General features: G+C 55.8%; 1 protein-coding gene across 1 annotated transcript in view; it reads right to left on the bottom strand.

Annotated features, from left to right (window-relative positions):
* The window catches only part of CAPN2 (calpain 2), a 47,148-nt gene extending 36,843 nt beyond the window's left edge, over positions 1-10,305 (bottom strand). The window contains exons 1-2 of the mRNA XM_024575964.4: positions 9,864-10,305; positions 5,121-5,190 (exon numbers count right to left, since the gene is read on the bottom strand). Of these exons, the coding sequence (XP_024431732.1) occupies positions 5,121-5,190; positions 9,864-10,100 (307 nt within the window). The 5' untranslated portion in view covers positions 10,101-10,305. The remainder of the gene's footprint in view (positions 1-5,120; positions 5,191-9,863) is intronic.
* Between the last annotated feature and the right edge of the window lie 3,275 nt (positions 10,306-13,580).

Below are 13,580 nucleotides of genomic sequence, written 5' to 3'. Positions count from 1 at the left end.
GAAACTGTCCCTGCCCAGAGGAGCCCGAGGAGACATGACGAGGACGTGCCATGTGGGGACTTGGATGGGATCTTGGAACCGTAGAAGGAAGAGAGGCGCAAACTAAGACGGTCTGAATAGCCTCGTCCCTGGCGCACAGACTGCGCGCTTTGGTTGGTGAAAATGCGTCCACACGGGCATGTGCATGGGGACCAGTGCCCCGAGCTCTTGCATGGTGTTAACGGGGAGCAGCGTGGGTAGACTGGAATTATTATCTCTACTGTCACCTCCACCTTTCCGTAAATCCAGAACTGTTTTAAAACACAAAGTCTATTGAAATTTTAACAAGTTAGCTATTAGGCAAATTAGAGATTTTAAAAAATTATTGTTAACAAATCATTTAAATACTTATTTAAAACATTTAAATGTCAATGTTTAAAACTGAAGTGTGTGCATCTGCCCCCTGGACCTGTATGGCCTTATATATTTCCAGTTCCTCCGAGTATTAACGTGTATATCACCCAAACACAGGCGCCGAGTTTCGCTTTCCCCTTCCTGGCCCTTCCTGGCCCTTCCTGGCCCTCCCGTTCTCAGAGGGTGAGTTTTTAGAGATCAGGACTTGCCTTCCAATAACGCATCTCCTTCTCTCTCTCTCTCTGTTTGTCTCTCTCTCATCCTCTTCTTCTATGACTTGGCGAAGGGCCTTTCCACAAAGATGGACTCAGGGATGATTGTGGCCCTGAAGCAGGGTGCAGCCAAGAGGAGGGCCCCAAGAAGGGATTTGTAATGGGGTCCAGGACTCAGGGTGTCCAGGAAATATTAGAAAAATGTATGTAGGATGTCTTCACCCCCACAGGCCTGAGCCAAGGGGGATGGGACACATGGAACAGGGCCATTCAGAGCTGTTTTGGGTAGCAAGAGCTTTGCAGCTAACCCCTGGCACAGTCATTTAACATATCTATAACCTTTAACTGGTTTCATGGATGTGTTAAGTAGCTGTGGCCATGCTTTGAGCCAGGGGGATGGGACCAAATTCCACCCAGGATGGGACTGGGAAGTAACTCCCCCTGGTTACAGGGCCTGCGTGAGAGCGTGGAGATGATTGGCTCCATGCCATGGGGCCACACCTGCCCAGACTTACTATGGCAGCCCAGTAAAGCTGGAAGAATACAGGGATGCTGGCAGGTGTAGCTGACTGTAGGAGGAGTCAGAAATGGGGCTGCAAAGGAAGATGGGCACTGGGATTTAAACCTAGGCCCGGCAGCCATAGAATAGAAGAGAGACCACGCGGCTTCAAAGAGTAGGGAGGACCACAAGGTTTTGGGGGAGAAAGAAGAGACCATGCGGCTCTGAAGGAGAAGGAGGAGACCACGCGGCTCCAAAGTAAATGGGGAAGAGACCATGCGGCCCTGAAGGAAGGAGTGAACCACGAGGCTCTGAAGCAAGTAGATAGATAGAGGTCCATGTGGTTCTGAAGTGGGGAAAAGGACCACGCGGTTCTGAAGGAGAGTAGAGAGGACCACGAGGTTTTGGAGTGCTTCTTCTTGCCTCGCGGCTTAGGCAGCAGGAGAGACTTTGCAGCCATAGAGAAAGGGGAGAGAGGACTCTTGCTGGTGGGCCATGAGAAGGTGCCGCATGGCTTTGGATTAACTGGAGATCGCAGCAGCCACACAGCTGATGGTGCTGGGAGCCTGAACCACGGACTTCTACTTCTTTTCCTGAGACACGGTACCCCGGACTGGGCACAGGGAGAGGGAAGGACTGTGCATCTGTGGGTATTCTAGAGGACTTTAGTATCTTATTGAAGACATTAGGTCATTATTCTAAGTTTGTGTAACTTTTAAATAAACAATTCCTTTCCTTTTCACCAGTCTCTGGCATTGAGAGACGTCTTTCCTCTGGCGGCGGGCATTGCGAACCTAGCAGGTGGGCGTGGGGGGAAGGAACCTCCAGAGACAGAAAGGCGGAATCCTTTCTGTAATAATTTATCGTGAAGGAACCCCCCCCTCTTCTTGGTCTGTAACAGCCCCTCGAATTTGTTGAGGACTCTCCAGGGGGCCTATATTACTCTCGCTTTTCACCCCAGCCCCGGAAGGGGGTCTTATCATTAGTCCCATTTCACAGAAGAGGAGTCTGAGGCTCAGAGAGGTTGGGCAACCTGCCCAAAGTCAGCCAGGCTAGTAAGCAAGCGATGGAGGGGGCAGGAGCCAGAAACTTCCTTAGGTCATGCGTTCTGTGGGTTCTTCCCATGGGGCTTGCCCAGCCCGGCTCTCTGCTGAGCTGGGCATGCTCTGGGGGCCTGTGTGACTGCGGGGGACAGAGTCAGGGTGACCCATCTCTGACGGGCATCGAAGACATTTGCTAGGTTTCAGCGAATGGGGCTGTGCTATCTTGACAGCTTTGATGGAGCTGGCAGCCACCAGCCCCACAGGGGCCTCCGAGGGTGCTGTGGGGGCTGTGGGCATGTGGTGGGGGTGGGTGGGGAAAGTTCAGCAGGGTTGGAGTGAAAACCAAAGGTAGGAGCAGCTCAGATTTGCAATTTTCTGGGCCTCTGGGGGCCTTCCCAGTGGCAATTACCGGTAAGAACAGGTTGGCACCTGCTATTAACGAGCCATATTTAGCGGCAGGGCCAGCCTGGGCCTCCAGCCCTTCCTTCAGAGTTCAGGGTTTCTCAGTCGATGCCTCGGTCTGCAGAGCTGGCGGCTCTTTGCCAGAGCTCTGTGAACCGGGTCCAAATTGTTTGGTGAAGCCCCGAATCTTCTGGGAAAGAGGGTGGGCCCTGGGGGTGCACCATGGCCGGGCCACGCCGTGAAGGCTGGAAGGGCGGTGGGAATGTACAAGTCCAAGGGCAGCGCTGCCCAGGCTCCCTGGTGAGCTGAGTCTCAGGGAAGAAAACGTAGCTGAGGAAACGAATTTGGCTTTGACTGTGTCACCTCACATTATCTCGTCACGGCCTCAGGGCAACTCGAGCGAGTCTGGGGTTATGAAAAATGAGCTCGGAAAGACTCACAATCCGATCAGGGTCCTTTCTGTGGTTAATTTAGCTGTGTGGCCTGTTGGGACGGTAATGTGAGCCGATGCGGGGAAAATGCTACACGCGTGGCACGCTGGTATGCCAGTGACAGGTGTGTTGCTATCCTTCCGTGTGTGTGACCAGAGATGAACTTGAGGGGCTCTGACCCTCCAGCACAAGGTCCACACTCGTGTCAGGCACAAGGGATGACATTGGGCGAGCTCCGTGCCACACTTGGGGGATCTCTGAGGCCACCTTGCCGAGCATGTCTTAGAAGGGATGAGGGTTCAAGGGATCGCTCGTCCACAGTCTCCCACCCAGGGGCAGAGCCTCTGCTCTCGGGTCGTGTGGACAGGGGTCGCTGCCAAAGCTCCTGGGCCCGAAGCTCCTGAGCCTGTGGGACTTGGTGTCGGTCACCGCCCGTCAGTAACAACCGTGTGCCCAGGCGTTAGAATCAGGGGGAGAGCTCAGCCAACCCCATTTCACAGCCTGCAATCTGATCAGGTCCTCTACAACAGGGGTGTCCAACCTACGGCCCGCAGGCTGCACGCGGCCTAACACAAAATTGTAAGTTTACTCAAAACCTTTTTTCCTCATCAGTTTTCGTTAGTGTTTGTGTATTTAATGTGTGGCCCAAGACAACTCTTCTTCTTCTGGTGTGGCCCAGAGATGCCAAAAGGTTGGACACCCCTGCTAAATGAAAATGCCAGGAGAACAAGGGCCAGTGTGGTGTAAAGAGACCTCAGGAATGACAGGAGCTTCCAGAAGACTGAAGTATTTGATTTGGTGCCCATCATGGGGAATTGTACCCAGGAATCTAAGCTCCGTTTGTCCTCTCTCCAAATGGCCTGGCGGTGTTTAAACAGGACTTAACTCCTATATTTTTTACTTGCAATTTGGCCCTGAAGAGGTCATTAAATTTGAAGTAGACATTTAGTCCAGGTGTGGAATTTAGCCCAGGTGGAATCTAGACCAGGTGTGAAGCCCCCAGGTAGGTCAAAATCGACACCAGCTTCCAGCCCTGTGAGCCTCTAAATCCACTGGTGAAGTGGATTTTCCAGGAGCACCCACGGTAGGTGCCCAAGGACCCCGAGCTTCCTTCTGTCAAGAGTGGGTTGAAAAGACGGGAAATGGAGGTGCGTGTTTTCTCAGGTAAGAATGTGCTCTGGCATTTCAGGAATTTGCTCAGAGGGTCAGACAGCTGGGTTTCGCCTGCCCAGCCCCAGGTCACGGTCACTGCTTTTGTTGCTGATGGGCTAGTTTGCGGAGGGAGCTGAATTGGATGGCAGGAAACAAGGTTTGCTTTATCAGATCAGATGGAATGCTCAGTGATCCTAGGCCGTATTTACCGAGTCGAAGAAAATGGGGGGTGGATTCTATGAGACTCTTAACTCATGGTCCCAGGTCTCATTGGAAACTTCTTCCTAGAAGCCCGGGGAGCTCTCAGCCCAGCTCGGAGACCGCAGGCTCCAGTCTCAGCAGACTGGGTGGTGTCCAGCCAGAAAGCAGAGCTCGGGCTCACAGAGCAGGTGCAGACCCTCACGATTCAGCTCCCCCTGTGACTCTCAGTTAAAACGAACATTCCACCTGCCTTCGCTGTGGCACGCGCTGCACCCCGTTGTTACGGTGCCATGGTGACCTGTCTTGCCAATACTGAGAACACTGGTACGGTCACTTCCTCTCAACAACGAGCACGCAAGAGGGCTTCCCCTTCCTTCACCCTGAGTCCCCGTGCCTGTTCCTGAGCCACAGAGGGACTGAGGTGTGTCCTCCCACCTGGCCCTCAGCCACCAGCCTGACTGGTTCATGGTCCACCACTAAGACTGGCCCCAGGAGGTGCAGAGACCACAGGGTGGCCCTCCGCTGTCCTCCAGCAAGAACGTCTTCATAACCTCAACAACTAGCCCAGTGCAGGAGACACAGGAGGCCCCCCGTGCACATTTGTGCAAATTGTGTGCCTCAGCAGGAGGCCCCTGGGGACAAGAAATTCCAGAAACTTCTGGAAGTAGAAATGGTCAAGCTGCTTGGGGAGGGGGAGAAGGCACCAATCATCCCTTATCCCTGCCACCCACTGCCTTGCAGACAAGACCCCGTGGCCTGCTTTGCAGGCCGTCACTTTGTCACTCACCCAGGGCTCCTTGGCAGATGTCAGTGCGGGTGGCTCCTCCGACAATAAATTGGGGATCACCGCAGATCTCCTGGGAACGAGACCCACAAAGTACCATCAACCCGCAGCGTACGTGATTTTGCGGTTAGGGTGCCTCAGTTCCCATCAGGGATGTCGCACCCCTTCTCCCCCACCCTCCCCTCTGGGGCAAGCTTGGCAGGGACAGTCAGACTGCCATGAGGTCCCTTCCTCACCCCTGCTTCGTGGGACCCCATGGGTGCCGGGGGACACTCCTGGCTGAGAAGAAGAGACTTGCCCAAAGCTCCAAACTGCCTAGAACCTGCGTCCTGATGCTGGTTCCTAGGGCCACATCAGCCTTGAGTCCAGCCTTCTCTGCCAGATGGTGAGCCCGTCCACACACTGGAACTGCCCAACCTGTGTGCTAGCCCCCTCCTCTGTCCCTGCACACTGGTTGCTTCACTTGCCTAGAATTCCTTCCCCAACCTTTTCCCTCCTTTTCTACATCTCCCATATTTCAAGACTCAGAGCCACCTTCTCCAGGAAGCCCTCCTTCACAGTCCAGCCAGCTGTCACTCATCCCTATGGTTTGCAGTCTGGAGTACTTATACTCTGCAACTGAGATTTTAGCTGTGCACTGTCTGGTGGTGCCGATGGGCATCCCTCAGTCTTCCTAGCACTCACACACGTCTGGAGGGCCGGGCAAGGTGTCTCGCTTTCTGGACTCGTCTGTGGGGCCATGGCACTCGGGGCAGGCATTGCGGACCTGCTCTGTGTCAACACGGGGGGTGGGGCTTCATCTCATGAGGCCGTCTCAGGACACCAGATGAGTCCTGTCCCCATGTTGCAGGTGCGGACACAGGCCGAGGAGGTAAAGCAGCGCCTCTAAAGTGACACTGCTCACAAGTTGCAGACAGCACAGGACAGATGTGAACTTCCTGGTGCAAAATGTATACCCCTTCTGCCCCTGCACTGCCTCTCACTGATCGGCAACAAACCTCTAAGGCCGTGAAAATTGCAGGAAGGTCCCACAAGCAGCCTGGGGGAAGCCGCCCTGAACAACCCTGGCCCCTCAGTGGAGCAGCCCCCGAGGGGGCGCTTCCTGGTTCTGCAGAGCCCCACCCAAAGCCGCAGAGGAAGTCAGGGCATCCATCGGGCTTCTCTGGGCCCGAGCAACCTCTCGGGGCTCCACCCACACCCTCGGGAGCCCCTCTGTTGAGTAGAAGCATTTCCTGGGCAAGCCCCGGATGGAGCCCCTGTCTGTCCGTCCATCAGGGAACCACCGTGCACAGCCCAGCACATTCCTCTGCATTGTCTCTTCCCTGCTCAGGGCGGTCTGTTTGGCAGATGACAGGGACAACGAGAAACCCAGGCCAGCGCTGTGCTAGGCCTGCCAGCCAGGCACTTATGCAGCTGAGGCCATGACAGGGGCTTGGTGCCGGGAGCCAGAGAATCAAATTGATAATCCTGAGTGTGCCAAGCTCTTACCCCACAAGGATTTTTCCATTAGGTTTCAGAAACTTTCCTCCATCTTTGGCAGCCTCTCCAAAGAAGGCAAAGTTCAGGGTGGCATTTGGAGAGGCTCTGGAAGGCAGAAAGGTGTGGACAACATCTAGGCTACAGAATTAAATGTGGATGTAACCGATCTAGGAAAGGGGCGGGGGGCTGGGGCTCTGCACTCAGACCACGTGGGTTTGAGTCTCTGCCACTCTGTCTGTGGGTTTGGTGACCCTGCAGGTGACTTCTCCTCTTCAAGCCTCAGTGTCCTCCTCTGTAAAATGGGGGCAATGGTGACAAGGGTACCTGCGACCTAGGGTTGCTATGAGGGCTAAATGAGAAGACTATATAGACGAACCTCAGTAAACATTCTATAAAAATGGCCTCTTATTATTACCGAAGACGTTGATGATAATCACTGAACTTGGAGGCAGGAGATGCAGGCTTGAGGCTGATTCAGCCAGCTGAGTATCAGCCAGTCCTAAACCTTGGCCGTCACAGGAAAACATGGGGACTGATGCCCCCTGCCCTTGCCTGGTCCTGACCAGTGCTGACCTTGGACTGCACCAGCTTTCTCCTCGCTGAGCCGCTGCCCTGGCGACTTGAGAAGTTTCCCCTCTGGCCCCCTTCTCCTCCCCGGAGCCCTCTGCCACCAGCGTGGGGAAACCCCCTCTCGAGAAGGCGCAGTGTCACTCTCACTTCCTCGGGGACCGTTCGATGATCTCCTCCCTGCCTTTGTTGTTGTCCCTTCCTCCCCAGTGGCCCAACCTATACCACATTCCAGTTGCTCTCCTCTCAAACAACAGCCTCTCAAGCCCCGGTCCTGCCCTACTTCCTGGGGTTCCTCTTTCCCTTCCCAAGGCACCTCCTGGAAGGAGCAGGCCACATCCTGTACCACATCCTGGTACCTTCCCCTGGAGTCTCTAACAATCTGGTGTCCACCCATGGAAATTTATCCCACCGCAAGGCTCTGTTAAGTCACCAACGACTTGCAAATGTCCCAGGCCAGGGGACGCGGCTTTGCTTCCCGGGCTGACCCTAACTGCAGCAGTGTTTGAGAAGGCGGGGCGGAAGCAGAGGGCCATTGTGAGTTGTGGGCTCTGCATGCCCACAGGCTGGGTGCTGTCCTGGCTCCACCCCGACCCCTGTGTGAGCAAATATTTGACCTCCCTGAGTCTCGATTTCTTCACCTGCTGAATGGAACACAAGAGCCCCTCGCCCCCTTGGCCGTGCGGAGCTCAGCCTGCCCCAACACGGAATGGCTCTGGTTCTGTTTCCCTGTCTCGAAGCCCACAGGTATTTCCAACTATTGGGTGACCTGTCTGTCTCCCTGCACTAGCCCCTAGCGAAACTACTTATCTGCACCCTGAGGAGGCAGTGCATATAGTGTATATGCAGTTCGGTGATTAATAGTTTAGAGGCAGAAACTCTATGCTCTGTGCCCGGCATACAGTAGGTGTTCAATAAATGCTTATTGCATGAATGAAAGAGTAAGTGAGTGTGCAAGTGCACTTTGGAAACTGTGAAGTGCTGTACTAATGTAAGGTGACGACAGTGTCTCGATCACCTTCACAACCATAACTTCATTGGAGGCTTGTCACAATCCTGCATTCATTCATTCATCCATTCATTCATTCATTCACTTGTGCCGCAAATCGTCGCTGTGTTGCCGTTCACGGGTGTACCCCAGGCATTTAGGGCAGCGCCTGGCAAATCCTAGGCTCTCCGTAAATACTGCCACGTGAACGGATGCAGGAGTGCGTGCGTGAGTGAACGCACGCTGTGGGAGGGCACTGACCCCACCAGGCCCTGAGGGTATATATTTATTGATGATTATAATGCATGAGTCCCACAGTTCAGGGGAAGTTCAAATACATGTAATTATGCTTATAAATTGTGAGAATGCTACAAGGGAAATCAGCAGGGTTGGTGATAAGGAATAAAAAGTTAGGGAGGAAGCTGCTAAGAACAGTCAGGGATGATAACTTCAGGGAGGGGACACAGGACTACGCCCCAAAGAATGAGAGTGAGCCAGACTCCAGGAAACCAGGAAACCAGGAAACCAGGAAGGGGCGGCTCTGGCAGGTGAGAAGGTGGGAAAGAGGAGCACCTTTGAGAAGCTGAATGGCAGCTGGGCCTCGTGAGTCAGTGGAGGGAGAAAAGATGTAGGCATCAGCTCTTCTTTTAGAGGAAGACACGGAGGCACAGAGGTTGAATGTCTCAGGGCGCATCACCAAGCGGGTTAGCAAGAAATGAACTCAGGTGCCCGTGTCCTGGCCTGGGGCACTTCCTGTGTACTTGCCTCCAATACCCTCTGTTTGGGGCAACAGAGGTGTCGGGGAGGCTCGGAGGAGTGGGACCAGGGCAGGAGTGCTTATTCTCTAACTGGGACCTAGAGGCTGGATTTCTCAGGAAGCTGGGTTTAGGTGTGGTCCCATGGGAGGTGGACCCAGCGAGGACTCCATGGGAAACCCATGGACCACCAGATTAGGGAGCAAGCTGTCCTAGGCCTGCCAGGGCAAGGAGAACAGAGATACTGGGGGTGGGGGTGGGGTGCGGGGTGGACAAGGGAGGTTGGAGGGGCCCCGAGGTTCCCAGGGAGGATTCTGGGCCAGTGGGATGATGGGGAACTTGTTCTGCACCCCACGACCCCCGTCCTTTATCAGCAGCGTGAATGGTATGGGGAGATCTTCTCTGCTCCCCTTTGCTAAATAAATAAGAAACTGGCTACATCTAACCGGAACTGCATGAGACAACCCTTAGTCACCAAAGGACCAGGCTGTGCACTTGCCCCTCCCTGCAGGCAGCAGCACCCAAGTTAGAGACTGACTTTTCCTGGCCGAGGTGGCAGCCCAGGGTCCTTTCCTCCGGACCCTTCTCCCCATCCCCCACCAGCTCCCCACTGGAGTGCAACAAAAGTCGTCCTCAGGCTCCCTTCTGTCACCCTAGTTTTTGTGAAGTCCGTACGTAGAAGGGCCTGCTAATGGGAGCTGAGGGCAGCATCCAGCGGAGTGCCGTGGGTGGACGCGGGCCGCCCGGAAGCGTCCCCGCGCGCCTGCACCGGGTAACGGGCTGGGCAGCCGCAGGGATGCGCGCGGTCGCTGCGCTGCGGGCTGCGGCTCCGGGGCTGCGGTGCAGACTCGCCCTCCGCTCCCCCGCCCCCTGCCACCCTGACCTCCCTGGCCCGAGGGCCTGGCACCGGCGCTGCGGGCCCCACACCCTCCTTGCCCTGAGTCCCGCGTCTCCTACCGTGGGCCGCTTCCACTCGATGCCCCGCGTCTTGCTGGAGTGGGGTCCCAACTCCTTGAAGCCCAGGGAAGAGGCGATGGCGGGGAAGGAGGGGTCCTGGAAGAGCACCCCTGCCTCCAGGCACTGGTTCCGCAGCTCCTCGTAGTCCTGGTTGAGGTATTTGACCGCCCTCTCGTGCGAGCCCAGCCCGTCGGCCGCCTCCCGGTCCTTGGCCAGCTTGGCCGCGATTCCCGCCATGGTGCCCGGTTGCAAGGCGATCGAGGTCGGGGGCTCGGTGCTGGGCTCCGGGCTCGGTGCAGGGGCGCGGCCGGGCCTTGCGCTCGGCAACGGGACTGCGGGCTACGCTGCTGGCGATGATTCACCGGCCGGGAAGCGCCCTCCGCCCGGCGGGGTGTGGCCTCGCCTCTCCGGGCCTGCTCGGCAGAGGGCCCGGGACACAGCCCGCCTGCGCGCGGCCTGCAGCACGCTGGCCAGAGGGACGCGGAGCTGGTGCTGCCACCTGCGGACGGCCCCGGGGTGGCTCAGCTGGCTGGCCCGACACAGCGGCTCCTAGACGAAAGTTGGGACGCACACCCAAAGCCCGAAGCCCTTTCCCACTTCCTGGGGAGAAAAGGTGGCCAAACCCGGGTGGGGGCGGGGGTGGGGGCTGGGGCACTTGTGACTCTCCAGCAAACACCCGGTGAGCCAGCAGGTCAGGGAGGGCGGTCTAAGAGACTTCAGCTGCCATCACTTGGGCCCCAACTTTGTGCCACTCTCCTGACGGGGATGCATAGGTGATCTCATTAAATCCTCCCAGCCACTGGGTAAGAAAGGTGTCCTTCTGCTATCGTCCCCATTTTACAGATGCCACCGCCAGGCAGAGCCAGGACTGAGGTCACCAAGACCTGCTACAATCGCGATGCCACACTGTCGCTGGTCAGCTACTTGATCACAGGGACTGGCAGATTTGGCAAATAAAAATGCATGCTCCCAGTTACATGTGAATTTCAAACAAACGCTCATAATGTGTTTTAGTACAAGTGTGGGGGAAGAAGAAACTTTCCTTTCCCTTTCTAGCTTCTTCCACGGGTCTAATAATTGAATCGACAGGAGACAGGTTAACAAGACAAATAGCCAAATGCAACTACGGGCATACAGATGGAAACCCCACATACAGGGCAGGTTCAGGGGCAGACAGGGAAAAGGAGGCATGGGTGGCATCCTGAGCTAAGGCACCGGGTGCCTCGGAGCAGAGGATGGACATTCGCAGGAAGAGCAGATGTGGAGCAATCATTTGTTTGCCCTGTCCTTACAAAAAGGTCAACGAGGTTATCTCTGATCATCTTTAATTATGGGCAAGGCCGCTGACTTAAAATCTTGGAGGGAGAGATAAAAGTTTCTGAGGGTTCCATTGCCTTCAGCTCACAGTAATTCACATGCCAAAGCGGCACATTCTGGGAGGTCCTGAACCCCTTCGAGCGCGTGTTCCAAATACACTCGGAGAAGGCACGGCCACCTGTAAGAAAGTACATGCTGCCATCTTGTTACCTATCCTGCAGCCCAACCCCTGCCTCGGCCTCACGCAACCTCCCGCCCTCAGGTGCTCTTCCTGAAGGCCCCCTCCTTCATTTCAAATGCATAAAAGAAGCTGCAAAACTGCCATTCTCTGCAGCACTTGAGATCTTGCTCCCTGGCATATGTCGTTGGTTTTGGCTCAAATAATAGACTCAGAAAAGTTCTTTACAGGTGTTAACGTTTCTTGCATTCACAGACTGGAAAGTACTTCCTATTGCAATAGTCTTTCCCTTGTACGTCTGGCTGTGCTTTTATTTGACATCCTCCATCCTCGTCTGAGTCTGGGCACGCTGCCTGAGGGACAGGTCCCACTGCCCGCCGCCGCCGGGCTCTGCTTTCTGTACCCTCGGGTGCCAGGGGGACGCAGGCATTCTTTTCTAGCTCCAGGGTTTCTGGTGCGAGGATTTTATGAAACCGTCCCAACAGAGAACAGAGGAAAGAGACAGCCCTTCCTGGAAGGTGTTCACTGGTTTCACTGTTCAATTTCCTCTGGGCTCGCCTATATTTCTTCTGGGCTCTGGGCCCTTGGGAGAAAGTTGGTCCACCGCCCCAGTGTGGCAGAGTGGCTGGGAATGCTCAGGCTTCTCCCGCCATTCTCCTGGAAGATCTTCATCGCTGGGAGCTTGTGCCTCCTCCCAGGCAGGCAGCTGAGCTTCCCCTCCCCAGGCCTCTAAGCAACAAAGGATTGGGCAGAGCAGACTTATCATCGCAATCAAGTCAGAAACTCCCCGCAGCCCTAGGGCGGAAGAGCTTCCCCGCTCACCCTGGACAGCCTCTCCCCAGCTCCACCTCCAGGCAGCCAGGACTCTGCTCAGAAAGGCCCAGAGCTGTCCAGAGCTACTCAAACTGATTTGTAGCTACGCACAATGCCTATTCCCCCTGCCCTTGGACAAGACCCTTAGTTTTTCAACCTGAATAAACACACTCTTGGAAGTTTTCAAAGCCTCTCTCACAATGCTGAGGCACAGGATCAGACAACAGCTCATTTTTCTCTGACCAGACAACGCCGGTCCCAGGCACACACGGGCAGGCGCAGGCGGACACACCAGGCCTCACCCTTCTCTGTGGGGAACCTTCCTGGGGGGAGTCCCCAGCCCTGAGGGCAGCGGGTGAGTCAGAAGCAGCCGGGATCACCCAGAGCTGCCAGGGTGTGGGCCAGCGGGGCTGTGTGTGTGTGTCTCGTGTGAAAGAGAGAGGAGAGAATCACAGTGAGGCAATCTCTTTTCTTTAGATGATTTCCTCCAGCTGAAAAGGAGAGAAAACAACCATCCAGGCCACTCCTCCTCCACAGCCCTGGGTGTTTGTGGCAAGTCGGAGGCACAGTCTGCAGGCTCGGGAGACGCTGCGCGAAGCTGCCTCTCCCACGAACACATCCACGCGCCGGCCCCTGAGCGCCACCCTTTCCTCCTGCACGTTTCACCTTCGCCACCGGTCAAGGGAGACCTTCCTTCCCCATTGTGTGGGTGGGAAAAGGGAGCAGAGCACGCCTGGCCCCACGTGACCGCAGTCCTGTCCCACTGTCTTCCCGGCTTAGGAGGGCGAAGGGGATGGCAGGGGCCCCCTTTGTCACTAAGGCTGAGGCCCAGGAGAAGCCAGTCCTTTCTCCTCCTCACTGGGGTCGGAGATCTGAATTCAAAGGAACCAGAGAGGATATGAACTGAATAATGTTACAATGAACGGTTGTGTTTTAGAGGTTTCTCCCTTTCGGAGCCCTTGGCAGCCAGTGAGTAGCAGAGCTGGAGCCGGGGCCCCAGGCTGCATTTGGGAACCTCTGCCCTAGGTGTGGGGCAATGTGGGTTGCAGACCGAGCGGTGTGAAAACATGCACTCTGACCTTTGTCCATCAGCACGCAGTGGCCACATGACTGATGGCTGTCTGCATCCTGAATCCAGCCAGGGCTTCCCCGTCTCACCTGTGTCTCCTGTGGCTGCCCTGGCATGTTGCCCTCCGCCACATCCCCCAAAAACCTTTCTTCCCTCTCCTTCCACAGACACCCCCTTCTCCTGTGTTTCTCTCCAGTTCCCTGGCTGTTCTTTCTCAGTCTCCGTCACCAGCTCCCCTTTCTCTGCCTGGACATTTGTGCAGCTTGTTCGGGCTTTTTTTCTGCCTCAAAATCACCTGCCTCAACATCTTCCCTGCTTCCGACTTCCAGTGACGGGGTCG

This window comes from Desmodus rotundus, chromosome 10 (assembly GCF_022682495.2).
Source record: "Desmodus rotundus isolate HL8 chromosome 10, HLdesRot8A.1, whole genome shotgun sequence".
Lineage (NCBI taxonomy): Eukaryota > Metazoa > Chordata > Mammalia > Chiroptera > Phyllostomidae > Desmodus > Desmodus rotundus.
Note: the sequence above shows the minus strand (reverse complement) of the source record. Positions and strands in the feature narration are given on the sequence as shown.